At 46.0% G+C, this 20,628-nt stretch overlaps 2 protein-coding genes across 2 annotated transcripts in view; both read left to right on the top strand.

Annotated features, from left to right (window-relative positions):
* The window catches only part of LOC135920910 (prostaglandin E synthase 3-like), a 75,859-nt gene extending 70,515 nt beyond the window's left edge, over nucleotides 1-5,344 (top strand). Inside the window, exons 4-5 of the mRNA XM_065455186.1 lie at nucleotides 105-132; nucleotides 5,154-5,344. Of these exons, the coding sequence (XP_065311258.1) occupies nucleotides 105-132; nucleotides 5,154-5,197 (72 nt within the window). The 3' untranslated portion in view covers nucleotides 5,198-5,344. The remainder of the gene's footprint in view (nucleotides 1-104; nucleotides 133-5,153) is intronic.
* An 8,846-nt stretch (nucleotides 5,345-14,190) lies between these two features.
* mmd (disintegrin and metalloproteinase domain-containing protein mind-meld) overlaps nucleotides 14,191-20,628 on the top strand; it is a 336,846-nt gene continuing 330,408 nt past the window's right edge. Inside the window, exon 1 of the mRNA XM_065455165.2 lies at nucleotides 14,191-14,433. Within this exon, the coding sequence (XP_065311237.1) occupies nucleotides 14,412-14,433 (22 nt within the window). The 5' untranslated portion in view covers nucleotides 14,191-14,411. The remainder of the gene's footprint in view (nucleotides 14,434-20,628) is intronic.

Genomic DNA, 20,628 nt, shown 5'->3' with positions numbered 1-20,628 from the left:
GCAAATTGAAAAAAGGGGTCTCGCTTCGTAACTCTATTTTCAGGCATGATCACATCGCAGAATTTAGGAGCAAAGCACTAACCCTTCTTATTTGATGCTTTCAGGAGCAGACGGGGGACAGCGATGATGAAGGTATGTGCCATTCCAAAACAAAAATCCCAAGACCATAGCTATTTGTTGCAAAGTCCACCACTGGAATTGCCAGTGTTGCAGTCTTTTTTGCATCAAGTTAGATCACATGATGTTGTGCTAGACGGTGTTGCATGAGGGCCATCTTATTGTGGGATTGAGGAGGTTTGCCTTATTTTCTTTGTCCATATACTGCTCCTTGTTAATAGCACTGGCTGCCATATTAGAAGTGAAAAATGTTGCCCAGGGCCTTGCAGATGCTTTATAATGTACAGTCTTGGTCAAAAACCTTCAACCCGGTGTTAACGGCCACGCAGCAGCTGCCGCCGCCGGCATGCGCTGCTGCTCATTTGCGTTGAGGATAAAGAGGGCAAGAGAAGCATGCTTTGATAACAGGGCTCATGAAAACTAGTGCAACGTTCGTTCTGCCAGCTGCGAGGTCGTCTTGCGGCTGCCGTGGTACGGCGCTTCGTGTGAGTAAATCCGGTGGTTTGGGCGAAACTGCCCGGCATCCATGCAGCGCATTATAGTATAAAAAATTGTCCTAAATATCGAAATTACCTATTACAACTTTATCCTACATTCATAGGCGAGAACCTTCGTAATATGCTTTTTGACAAACATTTCGAGTGTGTTGCTGAGTGCGATAAAAACAAAAGATAAAAATAAGCTAACATCTGTCAGTGTTGTCTAGCGTTCCAGGTTTTATTGTAATATGCGGGCAATTCAACCATCGTTCGTTTAAACAAGACCAGGGCCGCTATCTTGTACAGGTTCGAAAAGCCGACGTTCGATTTCGCCTCGCGCGATTGGACTAGATTGGCCTATGCCGCGATATCGGCACAGCCTGGACAATCGCGCGAGGCGAAATCGAACTTCGGCTTTTCGAACGTGTACAAGATAGCGGCCTAGAAGCAGTAATTTAGACTACAAAGGCTCTCTTCGCAAAAGGCCTGTAAACACCGTTACAATATTTCAAACACGTTGACCGCACTTCTCCATTAAGGGACGACCAAACGAGTGCGTTTGGCGTTGAAGTTCTTTAATTAAACGCACAGTGAGAATTATGACAACTTTTCGGGACTAGAAGACGTTCGCCCTGCCTGAGTAGCCGATAGTTAGACCCATTTCCTCGGCATTTTAGAAAGTGCCCACTACCTCGCTTTTTTTTTATATCTTCGTGCACACTGCCTCATTGTCGTTAGGGTCCACTTTGATGCACACATGAGGCCAGTGTAAGTTCATCCCATTTGCACTGGCCATCACGCATTTGAATCTCGTAAAGTAGACCCGGGCCACGAGATTATCGGATTGAGGCATCGTTCGTCTCTATGAGAAGGGACTTTACAGGCAGTTATAAAAAATGGGTTGTACGTAGCATCCTTTAACCAGAGACCTTGGCTAGTTTACAGTCAAGCACATGGGCAAGCTGCAGTTGTTTGGGGTAACCACAAACGAAGCCACACTCCTTGAAGGCATGTTCCCCCCTGTGATTTCGTCGAGATATGCAGGTGCCATCCTGAAGCTTATGCCTGCTTGATTAATTTGCTACTTGTGACATTCATGATTAAAAATACAAGATGCAACTGTGGCATGTTATTTAAAATATCATTGAGCTGCTGCAGTCGGTTCTTAGCTACGATCCTCGCAAAGTGCCTGTGTTCGAGCAGGCGCAGGACTACTCATAGCGTTGGTCCTTTAATTTGGTCCCGGGAGACATAACTGATGATTACGATACTCAGAATATTTCGTAAATCTCCACCTAATGGACTGTTCATTTTGGCCGCTGTTGATTGGCTGGAGCTGTACCAGTGAGAAGGAAGGAAACTGGCTGAAGACTCCTCAGCCGAACAGCACTTCAGCAGCAGCCAAAATGGACAGTCCACTAGATGGACCCTTACAGAGTAGCCGTCTCTCCTCGCCAGGTCTGTGCAACAGTAAACACTTTGAATTTTTCTGGCCATCGCAAGTGGGTTAAAACCAAGATCCCTTGGAATTTTTTTTATCGATGAGGTAATTGTTTGAGATAATTACTATGTTCAACTTATGCCTGGTTACAACTGGTAACCTTTGCTGCAGTAAAAAGTAATTATTATTTGAATCTACCATTTTTTCTCATGATAATTACACTCCCCAACTTAGACCTTCTAAATTTGATTTTTCTTGTATTAATTGCACCCACAACTTCGTGTCCCATGCAGCCCTGTGAACGAACGAGTGTGCTTACCCGTTTACTTGCTCAGGCCGACAATAGCATGTACCACCGTGAGCTATCTCGTGTCTTTCTTAGCGACTTGCACTCTTTCGTGTCTGATATGTTTCTAATCTCAAGCTTGGGCCGATTCTCAAAATAGCTCTAGTAACAATGGTACAACTGTGTAGTATTAATGGTATCAATATCACTTGTATCACTGTGTGGTCAGTGGCACCACAATGCCGTGGTATCAGTACAAGGTGGTACCGTCATGCGGTGGTGTTACGAGTGATAGTTGAAGATGCTGTCATTGGAACGTCGGTCGAACCTCTGGTCAAAGACAGACGCTGTACAGTCATTTGGGACCCTGCAGGCCTCAAAATAAATTGTTTCATACACCCCATTCTCACCCCCCAACTTGCTCAGAAAGACATTGTGTTCTCAGAGGTCAACTAGAGGTCGAATTTCTTTTTTTTTTTTTTTTCTTTTCATGTGCTCGTCAAGATTGACATGTGAGACGCATGTCATGATTGTATGCACCGTGGAAATTACCACCAAGGGCACTTGAACAGCCTAAAATGTTACATACTCTGCGCAGTACATTTCCATTGTAAGGGGAAAGCTTTTATCTAGTGTGCGTAAAAAGTTCTCGCCATGGCCAGAAAACACAGAATAAAGTCAATGCCTGTTACAATGGACGGTGATAATCCAGTGAGAAAGGTCTGTTATATCCGAAGTACATTCTATCCAAAATTGGGGTTGTGGCATGTTGCAAAATGGCGAAACTATTACCACTAAGGTTTCATATCTTGTTTTTGAGGGTGCTATAGCAGAACTGGCAAGACTAGGTGGGCCTACAAATCAATGGCTGTTTACATTAGGGATGACATGGCTTTTTGTGATGTATTAAAAGGGTGCTTTATCACTGTGCCCTGAATGCATTTGCTTTTTAAGAAAAGTGCTATTATAAAGACTGCACTTGTCCAAGAGGGAGAATGTAACACTTTGTTATAACGAAGTTGAATGGCAGCTGACATAACTTTAACTGTTATTGTTCCCTTTTGGTAGAGCACGTGGCTCGTTGCCCTCAAGCAGCTTGTGGCACATAACACAGAGCGTCGCTGTGCAATGTCTAGGAAGCAGGCGAACTTTGCCGTACCAGCTTGGCTCAGCTGGCTCGTGGCCGAGCTGACCGCATTGGCATCAAATTCCATCGATGCCAATGCGATCTCGGAGGCCATGCCCAGCTAGAAGTGAATGCATGGCATGGATGTGACGTGCAAAATTGTGCCAGGGCAACCTCCGAGGCCAGGCGAAGCTGTGGCTGCCTGCGTGGCGTGCCGTAGAGAAAAAGAAGTGAATGCACTAATATTTAGCGCAGCTCGTGCAGCCAGGTACGTGCAAGGGAGAGAGAAAGAGAGGTCAGTGGAAAAGTACGATAGTGAGCTGGTCCTTGTGGCAACTACCTGTGACAGTGAGAAAGACCAGTGTTGCCCAACTGCATATTCGATGCTGGGATGCAGGAGTTTTGAACAACCGCGACGAGTGCCAAACCTGACGGAAAGCGTTATACTCGGTGCACAATAGCAGGGTATTTTCTGGTTTCAGGAAAAACTCTTGTTCTGTATACCCATTGGCAGCAGAATTTCATTTTGTTAAAATGAGGTTTTAAATACATGGATCTGTGTGGGTTTCAAGGGGAATTTCACTTGCTTCGTTATATCCCATTTCGTTTTAACGAAGTTTCAGCATATTTAAGGGGAGACGCTCCTTAAAACAACTTTTTTGCCGCTTTTACTACAGGTTTCAAAATTCAGCCAATGATCCTTTTCTATGCAGATTTCAAATATGTCATTACTTTTTGTGTAGCTGTTATTGTTTTTGAGCTATGTGCAATGGCAAAATATACTAATCTTTGTGGGCACTTCTTTATGTACTAAATTATCACAAAAGCATCACGTTGTAGCTTCTTTAGCTCTTTGTAGATTTCAGTGCCGATATCTAGCCAAACAGCGTGTACAATTACTGGAACTATGCAGAGATTAGAGCATTTTAACAAACTTTTTTTTCTTGATTCCCTGAAGCATAATCTTGTAGTTTTGCCACTAATGCAGGGAGACATTGCGAATTCAAGTAGGTATCAGCACTGTACTTATATTCAAGAGTATGTATGTCAAATTTCGTTAGTATAGACAATTATAAATGCAGTTATTTTCATGTGATTGTAGAAAAAGTTAGTTGAAGCGTCCTAATTTTATATTTGCAGTAATTGTAGATGCTGTTTGAATATATAGTGGCACTTAGCGGTCTACAAAGAGTTAAATAAGAGACAGCACAAAGCCTTTTGCAAAAGTTTATTGCAAAATAAAGTGCCCACGAAATTACGGTATTTTGCCACTGTGTAGGACATAACTCAAACTATAGTGGCTACACAAAAACTGACGTATTCGAAATGGGCTTGTAATGCCCTGCAAGTGGATTTTCAAATCTCTAGTACAAATATTTTTTTAAAATGTTTTTTATAGGAGCATCTCCCCGTAATTGATGGATGAAGGCCTGCTGGGGCAAGTTGGTTAAGAGAAGGGGAAGCTGAGTGTAGCACAGCTGTTTCAGTGCAGCACATCCAGTGAATTTCCTAACCTCAAAAGCTGTGTGATAAAAACGGCCTTGTAAATGGCACTTGCCTTAAAAACTGCTTCCTTCAGTGTGGCAAGCATCATTGAGCTTTTTGTGAGGAAAGTTGTGCATTTTCTGTCTGTGTGTGGCAGCAGAGAGAGTGGTGTGCGAGTGCTGCGAACGTACCTTTCCGATTGGCTCATGATGTCTGCAGAAATTCCAGACCTGGAGAGCAGCAGCAGCAACAACAAAGAGTGAGGTCGGCCCCCAGCCTGTGGCCAGTGGCAGTTCCCGCGTGTACAGACAGCGCCAACATCGGCCCCCTCCATCTAACCGTTCCCCCCCCCCCCCCTGTTCATTTTGTTTTGCTACAGCCCACCAATAAAGGCACCACCACACCCATAACACTCTGATGCCTCTGCATGGCTCCAAAGAGTTACACATGTCTGAGGATTCTGGATGATAATTTCGATGAGGCACACCTACATGCCCCTCATGTTCTGTGCAAATTGTGGCTTGGAAATTCCAAGCACCACTCGCATACCTTTAAAGCAGACACATTGCAATTGTTTTTGTTGTAGCCTGTGACATGTGTGTCTAGAAAATGCAGTACAGAAAACATTGAGGGCACTTTTCTTTCTTCCCTCTTAATACTCCGCTATCCCAAGTTATGTGCCAAGACGCCAGTGCCAGTGATAACAGCAATTGTACACAAGTGATCAAAGTAATTCAAATCTGTGCGTGAGTGCTGTGGTGCTTTGCACTCTTAGCAAAACTGCAGTCGGCAAATGGTATTTCGTTATCGTTACGAGTCTCGTGCGGCGGGAGCACAGATTGGCGCAATCTGCTTGCGGCGCAGTTGGCGTGGTCCATTTGTGTTTCGGAGGGTAGGGCGGCGTAGAGCTATGGGCGCAGCCCATTCTTGTTCGGAGGGGTAGAAAGGTGACGAAAGATTCGCGCGGAGATGGCTGGAAAAATGAGCGCGTGTGGCTGCTGTTAGAGCAGCGGTCCATCGCTCAGCGGTTCGATTTTTTTTCCCCCCCAAGGATTTCGCATTTCACTACCTTTCGGCTGGGACGCCCAGCAGCCAGACTTAATCGTTATAACTGATAATGCGGCGTCGGGGCATTGTAGTAAGCGGGTTATTTCACCATCGAAAACATACAAAAGTAGACTGTGCTGCAGCTTCTCATTGTTATAACCGGTATCGTTAAAAGTGGGTTCGACTGTACTCCGTTTAGTGGGTGAAGAAAGGTAAATAGAATTTAAATATTCGGTTGTTTTCGAATGAGAGTAGCTTGTGTAAGTATTCAATTAGCATTCAATTATTCGGCCAGCCCTTTAAACATTAATCTGAAAGGCAACCATTCATTGCTTAAAGGCACTGTCCGCACAACCTGGAAGCTCCTGTTTTCTGTTAGTTGCTGCTGAAGAGTGTGCAGTGGTATCTCATTGTGTTGGAAGAGGGGGGGTGGGGGAGGGTGCATTTTCAGCTGTACCACACCACACACTGCTTCATATGTGCAGTAGAGTTAACGCAAGCCCTTACCCCATTTGCTGTGGTTTGAGCATTGGTCTGCGCTCGTAAGCCATCGTGTTGCGCGCCACCGCTAGCTTGCCACAAACCCCTGTAAATTACCTAGTTTGTACATAGTGCGTAACTTTTACTGGTCCTGTGAACTACAATTTTGTAACATACCTATTTAAAGCTGCGCTATTGTAAAGGGCAATACTGATTTTGAATGTATAAAGAAGGAAAAGTTGTACCACCTCTGATGAATACAGTCGCCGGTTGGATTCTCACAGTTGCTTGCTATAAGAATGCACGTGTAGCACTTCTGCTCACTCCATAGAATCTTGCATGAATATTTTGTGACTAAACGTCAAACAAAACTTTATTTCGAGGTCATCTGAAGTGCCACGCTGCCGATAAGAACTGTTGCAGCTTGCTAGCTTGGGAGTTCACGGGGCCAGATCTAATGTGAGACTGCTTAAGATATCTGCAATATATTTGCTGAAGCTGATCACGTTTCACAAAATTGAACGAAATGTGGTAGGGTTCGCGCTAACGTAGCTCATTGCCTTATGCGCTCCGTTCTGCACTCCTGTATTGCATACCAAATGCAATTTCTACCATAGACTGATCATCATTATCAGCCTGGTTACTCCCAGTGCAGGGTAAAGGCATCTCCCATACTTCTCCAACCCCGGTCATGTACTAATTGTGGCCATGTTGTCCCTGCAAACTTCTTAATCTCATCCGCCCACCTAACTTTCTGCCGCCCCCTGCTACGCTTCCCTTCCCTTGAAGTACAGTCCGTAACCCTTAAGACTATTGGTTATGTTCCCTCCTCATTACATGACCTGCCCATGCCCATTTCTTTTTCTTGATTTCAACTAAGATGTCATTAACTCGCGTTCCCTCGCCCAATCTGCTCTTATCCCTTAACGTTACACCCATCATTCTTTCCATAGCTCTAGAATAGCAGCTTGGGCTTGTTGGTTTTCCATCCTGGTGTTAACAGTGCGAAACGTAGGCTAGACACAAGACGAGAGGACGACACCACAAATTTCCATAGCGCGTCGCGTCGTCCTCAATTTAAGTAGAACCATTTTCATAAGCCTCCAGGTTTCTGCCCCTTACGTGAGTACTGCAAGAGAGAGCTGTTATACACTAGGGATAATGCCATGGCAAACTGCTGTTCATGATCTGAGAAAATCTTCTCATTATTCTGATTATTTCAGCCTCATGATCCGCATCCGCGGTCACTACCTGTCGTAAGACGTATTCCCTTACCACTTCCAGTGCCTCACTACCTATCATAAACCGCTGTTCTCTTCCGAGGCTGTTAAACACAAAATACCACCTGTAAACACGCTGTGAATAGCATTGAAGAGATATCTCCCTGCCTGACGCCTTTCTTTATTGGGATTTTGTTGCTTTCTTAATGGAGGACTACGGTGGCTGTGGAGCCGTTATAGATATCTTTCAGTATTTTTACATACGGCTTGTCTGCACCCTGATTCCGTAATGCCTCCATGACTGCTGAGGTTTCGACTTAATCAAATGCTTTCTCGTAATCAATGAAATCTATATATAAGAGTTGGTTATATTCCGCATATTTCTCTATCACCTGATTGATAGTGTGAATATGGTCTATTGTTGCGTATCCTTTACAGAATCCTGCCTGGTCCTTTAGTTAAGCCGCGACCACACGTACGCTTGCGGACGCGCGTAAGCTCGCGTCCGCGCGCCTAGCGCCTGCCGCGCCTCGCGAGTGACCAGACGTACGCGCTAGTACGTGGCCGCACGCGCAGCGCCGCGTCCGAACGCGTACGGCGTCAGGCGCGTAGGCTGCATCGCATGTTGACGCACGGCGGCTTGAAGACCTCGCACTGCTAGGTTTCTTGCGCCCGCACCGGAAGCGGACGCTCGCGTCACCTGCCCGACGAGTCTCACGTGACGACGGCGAACCAACGCGACTTCCGGAACGATTCTTCACGCGGCGTGCAGGCAAGCACGGGCAAGCTGCGTGCGTTGTGATCAGAGTGCCGCGCGGGTTTTAGAATTTTATGATGGCAGCCGCTGAAGTCTTCAGCCGTAACGGGTACATTACTAGACAGGTTTAGCTTGTCCGGTATTCGGGTAAACGCAAGCGGTCGGGGCGTCGGGGCGAAAGTGTAAACAGGAGCGGCTTACACGGTGCAGCTACCTGGTGGCGCAGAGCTCACAGACAGAAACAGCTAATATTTCAGTAAGCAAGTGTATTTTACTTTGCTGTCGGTGTAAATTTTTGGGCAGCAACACGATTACGCCAGTGCCGAAAATTTACGCTAGCACCACAGTAGAATACACTTGATTAAGGCAATATTAGCTGTTTTTGGTCTGTTTCAGCTCTGCGCCACCAGGTGGCTGTACCATGCAGGTCACTCCCGTTTACGCCAACGCCCCGTCCGCTCGCGTTTACGCGAATACCGGACAAGCTAAACCTCTCTATTAACGAAATGTTCATAGCCGAAGTTCGGGATATGACACGGCGTGCAGCACGCTTAAGGCACAGAGCACGCGAGTGATGCCATGCCGACGCTGCTGGAAGTTTCACTGGGTTCGCAATACTGGGTATTAAGTCGCAGTTGAGCTGACTGAACCACTAGGAGTCCTGCAATATCGATCCTTTTTAAATATATACAAACAAATTTTAAGTTACAACTTATTGTGTTTTATTGCCATTTGTAATCCATTGCTTAACGGGATCATTAAGCGAAAGGCGCGCTGCCTTGAAACTTATCAACACTTCGCCGCCGCGACGAAACGCGCGGCAACTCGTGCATCGTTTGGGTGCGCGCCCACTTCCTCCGCCGGGCGCGTCGCGACGTCGAGTGAGCGCGGCGCGTGCGGACGCCCGCTTACGCGCGTCCACAAGCGTACGTGTGGTCTCGGCTTTATTCTTGCCTATTCCTAGTTTCTTCACTGCTTTTAGGCTTCCTCCGTTCTTAAGAGCATGTTCAATGATATCCATAGTTATACTTCCTTATGTCAGCTGTCTTAAGCTTGTTGATTAACTTGGAAAATACAGCCAGTTCTAGCTGTAGGGTTAGTGGCTTTCATACACTGGCGTTTCTTGGTCAGATCTTTCGGCTCCTGCGATAGCTTACTGGTATCCTGTCTAACGGAGTTACCATCGACTTCTATTGCACACTCCTAAATGATGCCCACAAGATTGTCGTTCATTGCTTCAACACTAAGGTCCTCTTCCTGAGTTAAAGCCGAATACCTGTTCTGTAGATTGATCCGGAATTCCTCTATTTTCCCTCTTCCCGCTAACTCATTGATCGGCTTCTTATGTGCCAGTTTCTTCCGTTCCCTCCTCAGGTCTAGGCTAATTCGAGTTCTTACCATCCTGTGGTCACTGCAGCGCACTTTGCCGAGTACGTCCACATCTTGTATGATGCCAGGGTTAGCGCAGAGTATGAAGTCAATTTCATTTCTAGTCTCGCCGTTCGGGCTCCTCCACGTCCACTTTCGGCTATCCCGCTTGCGGAAGAAGGTATTCATTATCCTCATATTACTCTGTTCCGCAAACTCTAGTAATAACTCTCCTCTGCTATTCTTAGTCTCTATGTCATATTCCCCCACTGCCTTGTCTGCAGCCTGCTTGCCTACCTTGGCATTGAAGTGGCCCATCAGTATACTGTATTTTGTTTTCACTCTACCTACCGCCGATTCCACGTCTTCATAGAAGATTTCGACTTCCTGGTCATCATGACTGGATGTAGGGGCGTAGACTTGTACAACCTTCATTTTGTGCCGCTTAAGTTCAACGAGACCTGCCACCCTCTTGTTAATGCTATAGAATTCCTGTATGTTACCAGCTATGTCCTTGTTAGTCGGGAATCCGACTCCTAGTTCTCGTCTCTCCGCTAAGACCCGATAGCACGGGGCGTGCCTGCTTTTTTGCACTGTATATGCTTCTTTTGTCGTCCTAACTTGACTGAGCCCTATTATATCCAATAGGACTGTCAGACTCGCCTCGCTAGATAACGTTTTAGCGTTAGACGTTGCCAGGTTCAGATTGACGCACCCTCTGCTGCGTCGCAGGTCTGACCGCCGCCGTGGTCGGTTGCTTCGCAGTTGCTAGGGACTGTGGGGCCAGGGTTTGATTGTATTCATATAGAAGGTTGTGGCCAAGAACTGCACCAAGGTGGCCAATCCTGCTCTGGCGAGGGAGTGCGTTACCGGTTCTGGTCACCCGGGAACAGGCCACACTTCATGCCTGTTTATGTAATTTTATCAACACGCGTTCCTTTTTTTTTTTAATCCGGTGGAAAATTGCACGGCACCGGGATTCGAACCACGGTCCTCTTGCACGCGAGGCGGATGCTCTACCTCTACGCCACCGCTGCACCTTGACTGGTCAACAGTGGGCTAAAGTCGAGGTGATCAATGCGAGTGCCAGAAGAGCACTTACGGGCGTGAGGGGGGGGGGTGCGGAATTGCCTTCCTGTGTCTAAGGCCTGGATGAACGGTACAAGTGGATGGATGGAGTAACTTTATAGAAAGGTCCTGCGAGCTACGGGGCGCAAGGTCCCATAGAGCGGGCTACTCCCACGTTGGGACCGGGAGTTGTAACTCCCTGGCCGCATCGTGGGCTCGCTGGACGGCCCAGAGCTGCTCCGCCAGGTCCGTGCTGCGTAATGCGTCTTGTAGCCTGGCGGAGTCTTGATCCTTGTTTGCGTGGGTCCGACCACACGGCCAGAGCAAGTGATGTACGTCTAGTGTGCTATGGCAATTTTCGCAATATGATGTTTTGTATAGGTCAGGCATGTAGTGATGTAGTCTGTTCTGCGTGGGGTACGTGTTTGAAGCATTCTGAACGTCGGGGCTTGAGGCCTAACCGCCGAAATTCCAGATGACTCGCATGTCATACCAATATATAAAACCGGCGACAAGAACAAGCTTATAAACTATAGGCCTATATCCCTTACGTCTGTTGTATGCAAACTATTTGAACACGTATTCTCAAATCATGCAGTACATGGCTAACAACCACATTCTTTTTGCAAACCAGCATGGTTTTCAACAAGGCCGATCATGTGAATCCCAGCTTCTTGAACTAACTACAGACATTCACCTTAACCTTCACGAACTTACACAAACTGACGCCATATTTATAGATTTTGCTAAAGCCTTTGACCGTGTGGCTCATAACCGCCTCATATATAAAATGAAACTGATTAATGTTGACGAAAAAGTAACAAATTGGGTTAAAGAATATATAAGTAACAGACGACAAGCTGTCGTAATCAATAATGTCCGTTCATCATTTCAACCTGTTCAGTCCGGTGTACCTCAAGGTTTCGTATTGGGACCCACTCTATTTTTAATTTATATAAATGATATTCATCAGGGTATAGACTTAGAAATCCGGTTATATGCCGACGATTGCGTTCTGTATCGGCCATTAAAATGTAAGGGTGATTGTGATAAGTTACAAAATGACTTGAACAGGATTGAAAGATGGTGCTCAGACTGGCAAATGAGCGTAAATACCTCGAAAACTAAACTTATGAGATTTACTACTTGCAGTGAAATTACGAAACACACATAGTTTCTTAATGGTGAGGCTCTAGAAACTACAGAATCATTTAAATATCTAGGTGTTCATCTTTCTCTGACTTTGTCTTGGCATAATTACGTGGGTTGTATTGTTTCCGCTGCATGCAAATCTCTTGGCTTCATTCGTCGAACGCTTCGTCAGGCTAATAGTGATACTAAACTTCTTGCATATACCACCGTACTTCGTTCAAAGATTGAGTATGCCTCATTTATATGGAACCCGCACCAAACGCATCTTATTAACAAAATAGAATCTGTTCAGAACAAGGCAGCGCGATTTATTACAGGTAACTATTCACAACATTCAAGTATCACCAAAATAAAACATGACCTAGGACTCATCCCATTGCAGACTAGAAGAAAGATATCTCGGCTAACATTCTTCCACCAGCTTTTTCATAACCCAAATATATTCTCTCAGGCACACATCTTACCAGCCAAAAGAAAATTCTCACGAATTGATCACGAATGTAAGGTCGAACAACCATTTGCACGTACTAAACTATTGCAGTTTTCGTGTCTGCACTTGGCCATTTCGGAATGGAATCATCTCCCAAGTAATATAGCTGAAATAACTGACCATATTATATTCAAACAAGCACTTAATGAAACATTCGTGAATTAATAACATTAACATTTCTTCCTGCCTTTCTTCGGATGTCATATTATTTGTATAATTTAATAATTATTGGCGTATAATGTCGAATTAGAAGTGATGTAAAGGTTGTATAGCATGTACTACTTCATATAAGGATAGTCGACTTACAATGTATATTGTATATCATTTTATATTGTATATCAATTGTTCTCCCCCCCCTATGTAATGCCCAAGCTGGGCCTTTAGGGTAAATAAATGGAAAAAAAAGTGTGGTCTATCAAATACAGAAAGCTTGAAAGAACACCGCACACTGCGGCGTTCCATTGCACCATGCCTGTCTGTTGAGATATTGCCAGAGTTGACCATGGATGGACAGTCTTCCGCTTTGGCATAAGACAATTACGGCTAACTAGGCAATAAGGCTCCGCCTGCGTGTTCAAGCGATTCCAGCAATTGAGACGACCTATCTTCGAGATGCTGCGTGATCTTGTACCGCTGGGGTGGTTAACCGTGGAGAACAAATAGCTTAAGTCAGGCACATCAGTTGATCGAAGCCGTCGTCAGCTTGCTTCGTCAACAAAGCCTACATTTATACGTACAGCCTCAGCCCAGTCAGGGTGTTGGACTTGGAAAACCCAAAAAGTCATGGAAAATGAGTCGACTGCCCAAGTTGTAAGATCATCTAAGATGGTCGTTTACCACGCAAAGCTTTTATATGCGCTCTTTGTAGCACCTCCAGCCGGCTTTTCTGTATGATAATTGTGTCCAATTGCCATCTCAAAGGAATTCATTAGTACATTACGTGACCTCAACGCAGTACAGTTAACATGCTGTGCTTGGGCAGTGAAGCATATTGATGCTGTCATGGTTGTAACTGGAATGTAGGCCATAGACCCTTACGACGAACTATTTTTCCTTTGGTTGAGTTGACGCTGCATAGCGGCTTCATAGATAGTAAAGCGCACTGTTGTTGCCGCCTGTTTTAATTTAGTGTAACAACTCCAGTGTATTCGTGCTGTTGCACACAGGGTGTGACACTGACAAAGGAGAGACCGAGGAAGGGGCTGAATTAATGTACGGAGCTAAAGCGCAGGGATAGTGCGACTGTTGCACGAATGCACTTGATTCGCTATTAAAAGCCAGTTGTAATAACGTGTCTTCGTTGTTCACTGTGCGGCTGTGATGCGGCATTAACATAGTCTACCTTGGTGAGTGGAGCTTCTGCTTCACAGCTGTCTTTCAGCTTTGACAAAAGGTTCATACCCTTGAATAAACACCCGCATACCGCATGACTCTACTGCAAGTGTTGAATGCTTATTTCGAAAGCGCTGTTAGAATAACTGCGCTGTAGTGGCAGTGGTGGAACAGCTGTGCTAAAACGACATTTTAGCGGAAAATTGCGTTGAGCCTGTGCCAGAGCATGTGTAAGAGCGAAGCCTTCCTTCCGTCGAAACTTGAATCAAAACGAACAGCGTGCTGTCATCATCATCATCATCGAAGAAGAAAGCAAAGGCCCGTCCATAGTTTCTTGCAATCAGTGGCGTAGCTAGGTCGTCTGGCCCCCGGGGCCCCCGGCCCCCCCTGTTGCTACGCCGCTGCTTGCAATATAGTCAAACTATGGGCTTGTCCGCTTCATCGTTCGGGAATTTTTCTTTGACGGAGCGTACAATGTAGTGCCGCTGCACAAGCTGGCTGGTGGTTTATTTCGGTGTTCGTCGAACCTGCCACGGTGGTATCGCCGAGTTTGCCGACGGAGGATGTCGCATTTTAAAATTGAAGGTAAGCTTTTCTATATGTTTATGGGTGATCGCAAGGCTTTGCAAAAGAGCCCCTGCGATCGGAATCTCACGTAGTTCATGGTTAAAAATGGTTTTAGCGAATGAGGTCGAGTGTGGTACACCTCGAGAGCCGGCACCTCAATGGGTTCTGCCATGTTCGTTAGTGCAAAGCTTTTGCATCGAGCTCGAGTTGCGGCACTGTTTCGCTGAAATAGCATCGCCGACGCAAACCCTATGTGTCTCTTTTTCCCCGGCGGCGGCAGAACCGAAAACTCCATGATGTACGTGGCATCACATGAGCATATCAGCATGACGTCATGTTCAGTGCCGGCGCGCGTACTCGTTCGGTCATGCGGTGAGCCTTTGTCCACAAGCTATGACTGTCCCACTGTGTTGCATCCTGGGTCAATCAAGACGCGCTTGTTGACTGTCTGTGGTGCCTTCTCTGCGCCGTATCGATGAACCCGGCTACAGCGCCCTTGCGTTGCGGGTGAGCATTGCGTCCTTTACTGACCACGCTTGCAGGGTAAGCCTCGTGCAAGCCCGTCTCCACAACATATGGACTATATCAGTTAAAATTTACACACTGTGTGTGGTAAACGAGAAGAAAGAGGGCTGAACGAGCGCCCCGATTTTTATTAGTCATATCATTAGAGGCCAACAAACACTGACACCAAGGACAACATAGGTGAAATTACTTGTGCTTAATAGACGATAAATTAATGGAAATGAAAGTGGATGAAAAAACAACTTGCCACAGGTGGGGAACGATCCCAAAACGAAGGTTGTAATTAAGAATTTCTGGCCGCCATACTGTCCGAGTATCGTATTTCAATCTCTGAGCACTGTACTGTGGATCAACGACATTGCATGTGGGAAGCAGGGACCCGATTTTGAAGATGTACTTGAAAGAGTACTTGAGAAGTACTCTAATTACACTCCCTCGAGTTATTACATATCCAGCTGCTGAATGCACCATGACTGGCATTTTTAAATTCAACACAACAATGTTCATTAATTTACAGCTCAACTCATGCCAAAATAGCCATTTTCTTAAATTCGAGACGATCTTTTTGTTCGCACATTGTGTTGCACGCCAAAGCACCTTTAGCCGGTTATTATCTGTGTTAAGACTATCGATATCACGTAACCATGACAGAGTTAACGTTTCTATTAAAAAATCCGCGAACATGAACACAGCAAGAATAAAATGAGGGTCTGTTATAAAGTGTGGGTTATAAAGTTCAATTTTTCTGAATTGCCCATCAAATGTTCTCATGCTCACGAGTAAGGCCAGAGCACACACACGCACACATATGCGGAGTTCTTGTTTTTTACCTTGACTGATGTTTCTTGGCTTGTTTCCCTGCTGTCGTTTAAATATTTGTTTCAATTTTCTGGTTCGCTTCCCCCGTTTTGTGTCAACATTCCTGATGTACAACTAACTGAAAACTTTCCTTGCCCACCGCTTTCCCGCCATTTCTCTAAATTGTTCCTCGAATTCTGTTTTGCTGCTAGCTTCCCTCCCCTCGAATGGCGTCCATCCCATGTCACCCTGCATCCCTATCTGCTGTATTTCCGTGTGCTCCCAAAGGAAGCCTACCCAACCCACGTTAATTTATAACCTTGCTCGAACCTCTGATCTCGTGCACAGGACCCCATCGCCGAAAGTCATAGGCACCATCACCCCTTTCCAAATCCCTCTCACCACCTCGTACCTGTTGCAATTCCACAATGCCCTATTTTTAATCACAGCTGCATTCCTGCTACCTTTAGTCATTACATATTTTTTATGTTCCAATAGGTAGTTAGCCTCACCGTTTATCCACATGCCAAGATATTTGTAATTATCCTCTACCTTCAGCCTAACCTATGTATCTCGTATCCTATGCGTGCTGCTAATGACTGCCGATTTTTCGTTACTAAACTTTAAAACTAACCTATCTCCCTCTCTACCGCATATGTCCATCAATACCTGCAAATCTTCCTTGTCTGCCATAATCACAATGTCCTCGATCCGCATACATCAGTCCTTGTAATGACTGCAGGGTGTCTTGTAGGAGTTGAGGGGGACTTCGGGGTGAAACACTTGGGAGGTTTATTTTACATTATTTACAGTGAGAGTCAATTAACAGTCGTATAGTCATTACGGGCCGGCAGCAACTCGGACGCTGCGGCCCGTCGCAGAAGTTCGAGAGAGATGAATCCAGGAATGCTCTCGGTCTTCGTCTTTTAAGCCCTTCGGTGTCGATAAGACACGTCACGTTACGGCCAATGGGCGAGCCCGCTCAGATGACGCCATTTTCGGCCGATGGTAGGCGCCCGTGCGATGGAGTCACACCCGGCGAAGAGAGTCGCTGCTCGGGTGTTTGTCCGTGGGTTTACTTCTCCCTGCGGTCTTGCCTTGCTGACTTGCAATGCGTCGTCACAATGGGCGGACGGGGACGACGCTTGGGCCCCAATTGCCCGAGGGCTTTCTTCTCCCTGCGGTATTGCCTCGCTGGCTTGCCCTCTTCAAAGAGGGCAGGGGGCGACGCTGCCAGGCCTTCCCGGTACAACACAGCCGTCTTGCCTCGGGACTCGCGTTACGTGGAACAGTGCCAGGACGGTAGAGTCCCTTCACTTTCGGGAAGAGCCAAGCAGTGAATAGCTCCACCGGCTGCACACGAAGTGGGGTCCACCAACTTGTTTGCACGTGTGGTGCCTCAGGAATGTGGCATCCGTGTTTCTGCGCTCCTTAATTAGCTGGGGTGCGATTCGATGTGGTCTGGGGAACTCGAAGTAGGCTCAGGAAACGGCCCCGTATCTAACAGTCTACCAACCGTGAAAACCGGGAATTCTCGGGGAATTTATGCCTCTGTCAGAGAAAATTAGCTGTAATTTTATAAACGGAACGAAAGTCGCGGTAATGCTTGCTCGAGTAACAGAGAGGGATCGTAACGCATCGTCTCTGACGCCGTCTCGTCTGATGGAGGAGTTGCCAGTGTATACAGTCAACGCCCGACCTTCCGCACGCCCGATCATTCGCACGGCTTCTTGGCACCACCACGTACCCCATAGAGTCGGTCTATAAGAACGTCTGAAATTACGGAGGCAAGAATCCTTCGCCGTCCGATTTGCCGAACTTTTTGCCGTGACCGCAGGTCCGACACGGCATTAAGCAAAGCTACCACCGCCACCGTTTTGATTACCTCGCCCCCTCGAAACGGCGCTCTCGCTCGCAGATCCGCTGGCAGCCGTAGCTACCACCGCGGCAAGCGCTAGGCCTAGCTGTTTCGACGTTCGCTATTAAGCTTCTTGCCGTTCGGCGCAGTGTTTTTCATTGAAAGAATTCGCCGCTGTCAGCAATGGCACCGACTCCGCCTTCGTGGTCCTCGCGATTGGCTTCGAACCTCGGAAAGCACGGTGCGTTGCATAATGCCGCTTCCCGAAAGTCAGCTTCGCCTCAATAGAGCTATGCTTCGCGGTGAAGCATAACAAGCGTGGGACGGGCAATTGCCACGGGACGCAGTATGTATTCCTAAATTATACACGCGTGTACCCGCCCTCTCGTGTCGCAGTACGAGCACCGATATGCCTGATAAGTGTACTGGCAGGCCTCCTCGGATGTGCCTGTGGCGATCTGAGCCCTTAAGGGCAGTAAAAGAGACATGCGATCATTTTTTCGAGCTGCTCGGTTTTCGGATGTTCGGATATCCAAAAAATCGGACGTTGATTGTACAACTGACCTAGAGGATGATTCAAATGGTATGTGGGGCGAACGCGCGGCGGAACGAGGACGAGAACAAAGTACCGTCGCATTGAGCAATGATAGGGAAAGGAACTGTGAAGGAGCTTGAGCTCAAAAAGCAAAATATTGGCTGACGGCGAGGTGCAGGTGACGCTTATCCAAACCAAAATAAACTTTTTAAAGCAGTGAAATGCAACACTGAGGTGTTGCGCGTGGGCTGAATGTCAGGACCGTTGAGGTTGCTGTTGAGGTTGACTTACCAGCTGTTGAGAGAGAATCTCACTTGTGACAAGGTTCAGGCCTCATACCAATGAGCTTGCTATCAGTTGACAGAAATAGCTCATATCCCCTTCAGTCACAGCATCCACGTTTGTGGACAGGACCTATTTTTGCCATTTCTGTGCAGTGGTAGCAAGGAATAAAACACAAACATTAAGCATAGGGTAAATTAAACATTCTGATAACCTAAATTGCTTTCATTTTACTTCTGAGGGAATATATGTATCGTTACAGCGTACCGCTTTGGTGAAGGCATTACCGTGTTTTACGTGACGTTTGACATGGGCCATGTCGGTAGCAACCTCGGAATATTTTTTTTTTCTTTATTGAAATGCTTGAGGCCAGTGAATAACTTTTGCATGTAATTCGAGCGGGGGATTTAATGCTTTTTATGAAGAAACGTAGCACGACTGACTTTACAATATTCAAATATTTAGTTACTCTATAATTATGATGTCTCATCGTAAAATGCTCAAAGAGTCATTATGCCATCTTATTTACTTTCAGTGGAGTCTCAAGCACCATGTATGTTTCACGCACGTATCGACAGTCGATCATAATTCGTGACTGAAGGGGATTTTCGAAAATATTTGTTTCTGTATGCACCTCCTTTTTATTCATACTTGAAAATGTTCGACTCAATTTGCAATGGGTGTTACCATTTTTTTCGAAGATATGTTATTCAATGTGCATTTTGCTAATCCCTCCACTCTGTTTTTTTAAATAAAATAAACACTACTTACTGTTCAAACTGGATTAAGTTTTTTTTTTTTGTTATCATGCTTACTAGGAAGTGACAGCACCGAGCGACATGCTGTCGGGCGCTCATGACATAAAACAAAGTTCTTTGTCACTCAGGGAATTTTGCAAGGGCACTCAGGGAAAACCTGGAAAGCTCAAGGAATTTGGAAATGTCAACTTGGTAGACATTCTGGACTGTTCAATTAATTCTCCTTGCTTGAAGAAAGAACGGTCGAAGCCAAGCCCACTTCTCCCTAATTTAATCTCTAATCCTTGCAGGTACAAGAGGAACAACAAAGGTGAAAGAGCGCACTCTTTCCTAAGCCCCTGCTGTATCTCTACAGACTCGGATACCCTCTTTTTTTTTTCATTTTATAAGCAACTTGTTCAGGCACGTACGCCCCCCCCCTCCTCCTCCCCCTGCCACCACATTGCACATTCCTAAAGTGCCGCCCAATCAATCTTGAGACATGAAAACTGTTTACAGCTCAAACACATGCAACCACAAAGTAAGGGACAGGACACAAGCGCTGTTCACAGCGCTTGTGTCCTGTCCCTTACTTTGTGGTTGCATGTGTTTGCGCTGTAAACAGTTTTTATGTCAAGTATGCACCAACTCGCCCAGAAAGAAGTTTTAATGAACAATCTTGACAGCCATAGAGTTCTTATTATGAAACTAGCAGCTATTCGGCGGTCAACACTTGGCTGCAGTACTATTATGGCCGAGGCGTGGAAGCGATCGTTGATCGGGTCGAGGGAAAGGACACTGAACTGATGGCTTGGAACGTATTGATGTTCTACCATGTTTTCGCTTTTCTTATGATTTCGATGTTTCGAAATCACAAGGTGCCGCTGCTGGAAAGGCCGCAGTGATATGTTTTCAGTGACCTGTGTTTCACAGCCGTCCCCAAAAGTTTCAAAATTTTAGTCATAGCCCACAATAACTGCTAAACACGCAAGCATTGTGAATGTCACCCATTACCTCGTCTGGTTTTTTCCCTAATTGTTTTTCGTGTAAAATCGGCAACGAGAAACAGGAGTCTAGAAATTAAGCGACCTACTAAGGGAGAGAGCCGAGGCAACAACCAAACGAGAAGAAAAAACAAATTTTCGTGTTTGTGAAAATATTTATGGATCAAAATCTTTTTATTTAAAAAGGAAGTAGAGAAAACGTCGCCGGAAGTGGAGAATGATTCCATGTGTTTTGACTGACGCTTCTACAGTTATCACTTGAGCCGCCCGAAGTAGGCACCGCTCAACTGTATTTATGTGGGTGCTTTTCTAACCTTCCGCTGTGGGCACAGTGCGTCTAGAACCGCAGCGTCTTGCGCTATGCGCGGTTGTATGGGACTGGCGGCCACACATCGTTATGCAAACTCCCGGATAACAATACTAGTCGGTTTAGGCATTTATCTTGGTGCAGCACTAAACAAGGGATCCAAAAGA

This window comes from Dermacentor albipictus, chromosome 1, assembly GCF_038994185.2.
Source record: "Dermacentor albipictus isolate Rhodes 1998 colony chromosome 1, USDA_Dalb.pri_finalv2, whole genome shotgun sequence".
NCBI lineage: Eukaryota > Metazoa > Arthropoda > Arachnida > Ixodida > Ixodidae > Dermacentor > Dermacentor albipictus.
This window is presented reverse-complemented; position numbering and strand designations above follow the sequence as displayed.